Source organism: Pinus tabuliformis, chromosome J, assembly GCF_031772625.1.
Source record: "Pinus tabuliformis cultivar Carrire ecotype Pingquan chromosome J, CPIR1, whole genome shotgun sequence".
Taxonomy (NCBI): domain Eukaryota; kingdom Viridiplantae; phylum Streptophyta; class Pinopsida; order Pinales; family Pinaceae; genus Pinus; species Pinus tabuliformis.
In genome coordinates this window covers 744,624,680-744,633,071 of record NC_142295.1, presented here as the reverse complement: position 1 = coordinate 744,633,071, position 8,392 = coordinate 744,624,680, and the positions used below count along the sequence as shown (strand labels likewise).

The 8,392-nt window shown below is 35.2% G+C and overlaps 1 protein-coding gene across 1 annotated transcript; it reads right to left on the bottom strand.

The window, feature by feature from the left end:
- Positions 1 to 1,410: 1,410 nt before the first annotated feature.
- LOC149228861 (cocosin 1-like) lies at positions 1,411 to 3,545 on the bottom strand. The gene is made up of 5 exons (XM_089375744.1): positions 3,123 to 3,545; positions 2,660 to 2,847; positions 2,220 to 2,558; positions 1,919 to 2,139; positions 1,411 to 1,797 (listed from the first exon to the last, which is right to left on the bottom strand). The coding sequence occupies exons 1-5, from the start codon at positions 3,328 to 3,330 to the stop codon at positions 1,641 to 1,643; spliced, it is 1,113 nt and encodes a 370-aa protein (XP_089231870.1). The 5' UTR covers positions 3,331 to 3,545; the 3' UTR covers positions 1,411 to 1,640.
- Positions 3,546 to 8,392: the final 4,847 nt, after the last annotated feature.

The window sequence follows — 8,392 nt, the reverse complement described above, 5'->3', positions numbered from 1 at the left end:
TTTCCTCAATTAAGCATAATTGTGACTATTCATTGAAAAGTATTCAGTTAACTTGGTCAACAAGTAGCAATTTTTATCTAACTGCCTGCAAAACCCTAGAGTTTAAATTACCCTAGGCCATTTCATGAAGCTACCTATTTAGTGGTGGTTTTACAAGCCTAGTTGAATATAAAATATTATCTTATAAACTATATTTAAAGTAATCTTGCACTTAAGCATGAGCAAGGTTCTTCACTTGGAATTGAATTTAATTACAAGTTGCATAAGGAAACTCAGCGACAGTTTATAAACAAAAGAAAAATCCTACAACACATTAAATACAATATATTTGATCTAACAAAGTGCATGCAATAATAAAGGTTAGCTCTAAATGTGGAAAATACCAAGTTAAACATTAGTGTATTAGCATGTCTCCCTTAGTCAACTAAATAACACATGAAAACTAGTTCAAAAGATGCTATAATAATTGTGTATGTATACAAATTCCAAAATGACCCAAATTTACTGAATATTGCATAGTGATATTGAACATATAACATTTATATTGCAAATAAGTTTTTTAGGGGACAATTTATTCATTAAAAAAAGAAGTTAGAAGTAAATGACACTATATATGTAACAATGTTTAAAGAAAGCAAAATGAAAATGTTACATCACTTCATAATACCAATAAGAAATTATTAAGAAGCAACAATGATCAAGTATTTGGGAAAAACAATCTATATTAATGCTCTCAAGAATCAAAATCATTCCTACAAAGATAATATTAAAATGAAAAACTATGGTTCCTAAATATAATAGTCTTTTTAACTTGTAATAAAATCATTGAAAAAAAAAGAAGTGATTCTTATATATGAAAAGAAAAGAAGACTAAATATTGGATATAAAATAAGGAGAGGGCACTCAAGAAAAAAGAGGTCAAAAGTAAAGCAATCTCTTACTTGAAAAGTCAAACACAGTTTGAACTGAAATATAAAAACACTTTCACCTTCTTTGTATATAAATGTAAATAAATTAACCATTCCAATTACCTAAAAACCCTACAACCTTGTAACTTAAACACATTTTATTCTATGATATCTTAAATTACAATAGGTCAAAAGTATAGCAATCTCTTACTTTAAAAATTAAAAACATTTTGAACTGAAATATAAAAACAGTTTCACCTTCCTTTATATATAAAATTAAATAAATTAACCATTCCAATTACCTCAAAACCCTACAACCTACACATTTTATTCCCTACAACCTACACATTTTATTCTATCATATCTTAAATTACAATATGGTATTTGTCCAATGGACTTTCTATTATGATATTAAAAATAAGATTCACAAAATCCTAAAATACATTGCATATGCTCAATACTATCAACACATTGTTTGCTTCAGACTTATCATGTTACCATGTTCTGGTCTTTCAAAGGTCTTAAAGAATCTGGGATAAATTCGAATATCCATATTTGTCGTCTCAATTGGAGCAACACAAAATCACCATCCATCAATTTATGTCCAACCAGCTTAACACTAAAAACGGATAGGGATATCCTTACAAAAGATATTCCCTTTGCTATGAGATAACGTTATTCACTATAGTAAAGCTAAAATAAAACTAATTCCCAACTATACTATAACTCAATTCAGAGAGTGGGAGGTGGGAAGAAGATGGCGTCCTGCGTTCGTTTGGAGCGGAAGTGTTGCTCCATTTCTTCATCCACATCAAAGGAGGCACTCAGAATCTCCTTCGACAGAGCCTTCCACGCAGAGGTTCTCCCTCCCAACTGACAGAAGATGGGCCTGCACATGCACATATATACATATTGTTGCATCCAATAGTTACTAATCAATTTCAGAGAAACCCAATCCATTTAAACTATCTGAATTACAAAACCAGACGCCCTCGTAAAAATATACATACTTGGGTGTGGTGATAATGGAAAACCATTCCAGCCCCTCGTTTCCAGCAATCTTGGAGACAATGAAAAAGCGGGGGACGATAAACAAGAAACCAGCCCTAACCTCTACTTCCAACACCTTCGCCCCATCGATTCCCACAACCTCAGCTCTCCCATGCCCTCTCGCTATGTATGTTACCTGGAACGCTGAGTCGGACGAGAATCCCGGCGAACACATTGCTGCCTAACACATTAATAACATACATTATTATTATTGCTGCACAAAAGAATATGATTATAGGTAGGGTAAAAGAAAGAGGTTACCGGATCAAGCTTCACAAGGTCTGCCCCCAACCCAATTTGCTCTAACAATGGCAGATAATCGCTGGTCAGAACGACCACACGCCCTCCATTTTTCACATTGACGTCCAATTCGGCTTCCTCACAGTTGAACACCAAACTTACCTTCTCTCCACCTTTTTCTTCTTCTTGGGATTCCGGAGTAGGTACACTTTTTCCTTCCTTCAACTTTACAATTCCAGACCCCGACTGGCTTTTTAGTAGGTGTTCCACCTTATCTTCATCAAGATCCCATGCCCTTGATACGAATTCCTTGCTAAACCCATGGAACAGCCCATTCGAGGCACCCATCAGGTTGAAATCCTGTACACACACACACACAGGATGTTAATGCAGAATGGATGGGTCATTGAATACAATCAAATAGTTTTACCTGCAATCATCGCCATTTCATTGATACATACAGTGAACTCTCCCGTACGGTGGGCCTTGGATGTATCTCCGAGGAACAGGATTTCCAAAACCTCAACAGGATTGTCATTGAACCACCAGCTAATTACTCCCATGGGCACCGCAATTGCATCCCCTTTGCGGATTTTCACCACTCGCTCAGACTCTGCCTCCGGAATAAGTATCCCCGCAACTCCAGATCCTGCAAAATATTGAAGCAGAACAACCATTATTAGCGCTTCAATGGTTAAAACTTAAGACGGCATGGCATTATTTCCAAGCAGGGTTCAAATTCTTATAGAATGATTCTTCCCAAGAATTTTGAGGATTGTAAACTACACTTCATTCAAAGATGTCACCAGATAGAATTATTAATTGGTGTCTCATACACACCGAATGCCCATCTAAAGCCACAAAGAAGAAAACTCTCTACCCAACCAAAGAGAAATTCTAAACAATAAAATCCCCATTGCATACCTTGAAGCACATAGCCAACTTTTGAAGAGTCAGAGTACTTTGGCAAAGCGAGGCCACGGTAATTGAGAAGCAGCTTGGCTGCTCCAACCTTGGCTTCTGCTAACATGGAGAGATCTGCACTTGCCCATGCATAATAAGACCCTCCTTCTGAACCCAGGATCTGCTTGGGCTCCGCAGGAGTCAAGACTCTCTGGGGCGGGGCCTCCATTGTCTCCTTTCTTTATGGAATTCTTTGAATCTAACAGACGTACAAGCAAAAGGCAACAACAAAAAACTGGTGCAAGAACTTGGAACAGAAACTGGTGCAAGAACTTGGAAGGTGGTGAAGAAATACAATCAACAAGGCATCTGTATATATAGATTTCTAGCTCTCTCCATCGACATAAGAAAATGGCAATTGGCTGTTTTTTTCCCAGTATTCCAGTGGAAATAAAAATAAAAGTATGAGGAAAATGCCCAATTTCCAGGTAAACTGATAAGCACACTTTCCAATGGAGTACGCGGCGCGCATGTGTGGCTCCAAAATGCCCATTTCGCGGGGCGTTCCATGATAGACGAGTTCTCAGAGGTCCACTTCATCTGCCGATTGGATAATCATGAAAAATCATGTACGGCCGCTACATGGAGTACGTGGCGCTCATGTACGGCCCCAAAATGCCCATGTGGCGGGGCGTTCCCTGATAGACGAGCTTTCAGACGTCCACTTCATCTGCCGATTGGATAATGATGAAAAATCAAAGTGGTGATCGCTGACACCGAGGCTCTTTGGTGGCGGAAAATAGGGAATATGCTAATCGTGGTGTGGCCAACAGATTGGACACAAGATGGGTTAATCGTTTTCTTTTCATTCTCGATGGATTATAATCTTTTCCAATTACTATTAATCATAGTGAAAATTTAAATTAATTTGTTACAATATTTATATTAAACATTTTGTAATAGTAAATGAACAAACCGTATGCTAATAAATTATCACTTTTAATAATTTATAAATGGATTAAAACTCCTGAAAATTAATATACTACACCCTCAACTCAACTCTGGAAAACACTGCTTGATAACGTTGTTGAAATCTTTTCGAAATTAGAAATGAAAATCCAAAAAGCATTTAAAATTATCCTAACGATTCTCAAGGTGGAGTTAATATTGAGATTAATTGTTTTTTCTTAATTGGGTTACAAATGAGAAAAAATGGTAATTTTAACTTATTAGATGCCCTAATTAGGGATTCTCGATAATGATGAAATAAACGATTATCATTATCAACATTGATCGTTGATGCAAACATTAACTATAGAATCATGCATGTAATCATATGTAGGGTTAGAACCTTTTAATTAATTAATTAATTAATTAATTATATATATCTCGAAATAATAAAACTGGAATTTATTATTAGTTTATTCTATTATTATCAGTATGGATTTATTTTAAGCTTGGATTTAACATGGGTCCAGAGATCAAATTTTTTTAAATATAATTTATTTTAGAGTGAAAAATAATGTGTAATTTTTCATTGTTTAAATAGTATTTTTGAATGATATAAAGATACAAAATATATGCATTAAAATGATTTATTTTGTTATTAATATATTTCCAAGTATAAAATATTTTTGTTTAAAATCTTACATAATTTGTTTTACTAATAATTACTTTATATGAAATTATATTAGGTCATATGAACAACTAATTGCATCAAGAGGCACTCTACAACCTAGGATATGAAGGAGATGTTTTCACGTAATGTTACATTAAAAAATATATAACGTTACATTAAAAAATATTAAAAAAATATATGTGTCGACTAATATATATTGTATATGCTGAAGATATGGGTAACATTACTTTAAAAAAATTAAATAAATAAATAAATAGGTAAATTAGGTAAATGAAATTGAGGATTCAATTGGGCATATCCTATAATAATAACCAGGTAAATTTCGTTAATAATTAGGTAAATTTATATTTCGTTGAGTTCAAGTTTTCACTTGTAGGAAGGTAAACTCAATATAATGGAAGATAAACTCTATATATTGGAAAGTGTTCAATAAAATTAGTAGGAGTGAGGGGATATATTGAGTAGAATGTAATATTTAGGGTGGGGCATGGCCTAAAATATTAGGTAAAATTTAATAATATTACATTTTAAGTAGTATTTCTCCCCACCCCTAGCCACTATTTATTAGGTGGGGATGGTTATAAATATTGGGTAACATATAATATTGTAATATTATATTTTATGTGATCAATATATTTGTAACAATTAATATAGATGTGTTCCATCTGTAAATTTAATTAATAAGGGGGTAAAAACTTAATATTTACAATAGGACAAGGTTTTTAATCATGAATATTTACCATGGATATTATTAACTTCTATGTAGGTTTTTTACAATACCATGGGCCAATACCCACAAGAGAAAGATAGAGAGGGAGAGAAGGGAAGAAATTTATAATACCATGGGCTACTACCATGGTTTATCAATTCCATGGGCCATCTAGGCTTTGGATTATTATGTTATGGATCTAGGCCATGGGCCAATACCATGGCTTATCAATACCACATGCCCAAAAACAATAACTTATTTCAAAATAAAAATATTTTATTTTAATTTAATTTTATAACATTTTTTAATTAAATCTAAGAGCAAAAAGGTTATAATTACTTTTGAGGTATATCTAAACCCTCCATCCTCGTGACTAGTAACAATATTTTCATAGAGATTAAATGGAGGTTTTAATAAATTAAAAAATGAGAATACTTGTATATATACATATGTGAAATTTATATAATATAAATAATATTATAAAGAACTAGGATAGATGCATCTTAACCAAGTATCCAAGCAATGAGAAAGCAAAGTGATTAACAATGATAGAGGCGAGATAGTGCGTGATTGTTTTAATTTTTTATTATTGTAGTTTCTTTAACATGATTGATCCAAAATATAGGTTTAATATTTTACAACCGATTATGTTTTTTATTAATTTAGATACTTTCTTAAATACAATGCAATGGGATCATAGTTAAGAAAGAGAGTGAGATGGAAGGGGTAATAGATTCTGGGAGAGAGACATAGAGATGAGAGACACACATAGAGAGAGAAAGGAAGAGAGAGAGGAGGGGGGGAGAGGGAGGGAGAGAGATGGATTTGGAGGGGGAAAGAGAGGGAGTGACAAGGGAGAGATGAAAATGGAATGACGGAGAGAGGAGACAAGGGAAGAGAGAGAAAAGGAGAGGATAAAGATAGGGAATGAAGGGGAAGAGCGAGACAAGGAGACAGATATGGAAGGGGGAGAAAGGAGGAGAGAGAAGGAGAGAGGGAGGGAGATAGTGAAAAAGTTGGAGGGTGGAGAGAGAGTGTGTGTATGATGGGGGGAGAGACAGAGGGAGATGGGAGAGAAGGGGAGAGAAAGGAAGGAAAAAGAGAGAGGACTTGAGAGAGATGGAGTTGGAAGGGGAAGAAAGACATAAAGAGAGAAAGGTGGAGAGGGAGTGACAAGAGAGAGATAGAGAGAGAGAGAGAGTGTGTGTGTGTGTGTATGTTTTAGGGGTGAGAAGGAAAGACATGGGCAGATAGAGATATATATGGGGTAGGGGAGGAGGTAGAAGAGAGAGGCAAAGAGAGGGAGGGAGGAAGAGGGAGATATGGGAGATATAGATATAGATGGAGGGGGTATATATATGTGTGTGTGTGTGTATGGAGGGGGTAGAAGAGAGAGGCAAAGAGAGGGAGGGAGGAAGAAGGATAGATGGGAGATAGAGATATAGATGTAGGGGGTATATGTGTGTGTGTGTGTGTGTGTGTAGAGAGAGAGAGAGAGAGAGAAGGGGAAGAGATGGAGAGGGAAAGGAAGAGGGAGAGATAGATATATAGATAGATAGATATGGGGAGAGAGAGAGTGCGTGTGTGACATATGTTTAGGAGAGACAAATAAGGAGAGATGGAGGGAGGTATAAATATAGATAGCAGGGGGGAGAGGAAAGAAGAGAAAGATAGAGAAAGTTAGGGAGAGACAGATAGAGTGAGACAGGGAAAGAGGGAGGGGAAGAGTGAGAAGGAGAGGGGGAGGGAGATAGAATCAGAATGGAAGGTGGAGAGAGAGGGAAGAAGAAAGAGTCTGACAGAGACAAATACAGACATAGAAGTTAGATCTAGAAAGTCATGAATATTTTAGATTTTCAATGTGGTTGTTGATTCTAATCCTATTTGATCACATGCACTATATGCATTGATTTTAGTGTAGATGTCGATTTATAACTCTATGTAATACCTTACACTAGATGCATTGATTTCAGTGTTGATGTTGACTTCTACTCCTATTTGATTGCTTGCATAGGATGCATTGGCTTTATTTTAGATATTGATTTCTAATCCTATTTGATCGCTTGAACTAGATGCATTGATTTCAGTTTAGATGTCGATTCCTAATCATATTTTATGCCTTACACTAGATGCATTGATTTTAGCGTGGATGTTTATTTCTACTCATATTTGATTGCTTGCATTAAATGCATTGGTTTCAGTGTAGATAATGATTTCTAATCCTATTTGATTTCTTACACTAGATGCATTGATTTCTGTATAGATTTTGATTTCTAATCCTATTTGATTGCTTGCACTAGATGCATTGATTTTAGTGTAGATGTTGATTTTTTATTTGATGCAACAAGATGTATGATGTACATTAATTTCAAAGTAATTAGATTAATAGTGTGCACTGGTTTGAGTGTAAGCATATCTCTACCTCCTCCATCTATATCTCTATCTCCCATTGTCTCTCCTTCTCTAACTCTCTATCTTAGCCCCTAAACATACACACTCTCTCTCCATATCTATCTCCCTCTCTCTTCCTCCTCGCTTTCTCCTCCCTCTCTCTCTTTTCCCCTTCTCTCTCTCTAACATTTCTCTCTCCATATCTATATCTCTTCCTCCCTCCTTGTCTTTGTCTCTCTCTTCTTCCCTCTCCCCCCATCTATATCTCCATCCCCCCTTGTCTCTCCATCTCACCCCCAAAACATACACACTCTCTCTCAGTGTAAGCACATAAAAATTATTCAACCATAATTATGATACTTGAATTTTCACCCTAAATAAAATGTTTTCTTACCCCAAATGTTTGCTTCTTGAAACTATAAACTATTCATAATTGGGTACATTCTTATTATTCCCATTTTCTATCATTCAACATTGTTAGAAAATAACTACCACTGAAAATTATTTGGGGTTTAACACTCCATAAGTCACAATGACTGAATTTGGAGGAAA

What these genes read in the sequence shown, in the direction of transcription:
- LOC149228861 (XM_089375744.1), bottom strand. Translation starts at nt 3,330, where the DNA reads ATGGAGGCCCCGCCCCAGAGAGTCTTGACTCCTGCGGAGCCCAAGCAG. An exon ending in ACCGTACGGGAGAGTTCACT is followed by an intron (nt 2,559 to 2,659) that starts GTATGTATCAAT and finishes GTGTGTGTACAG; the next exon opens with GATTTCAACCTGATGGGTGC. An exon ending in TCCATTATCACCACACCCAA is followed by an intron (nt 1,798 to 1,918) that starts GTATGTATATTT and finishes GTGCATGTGCAG; the next exon opens with GCCCATCTTCTGTCAGTTGG.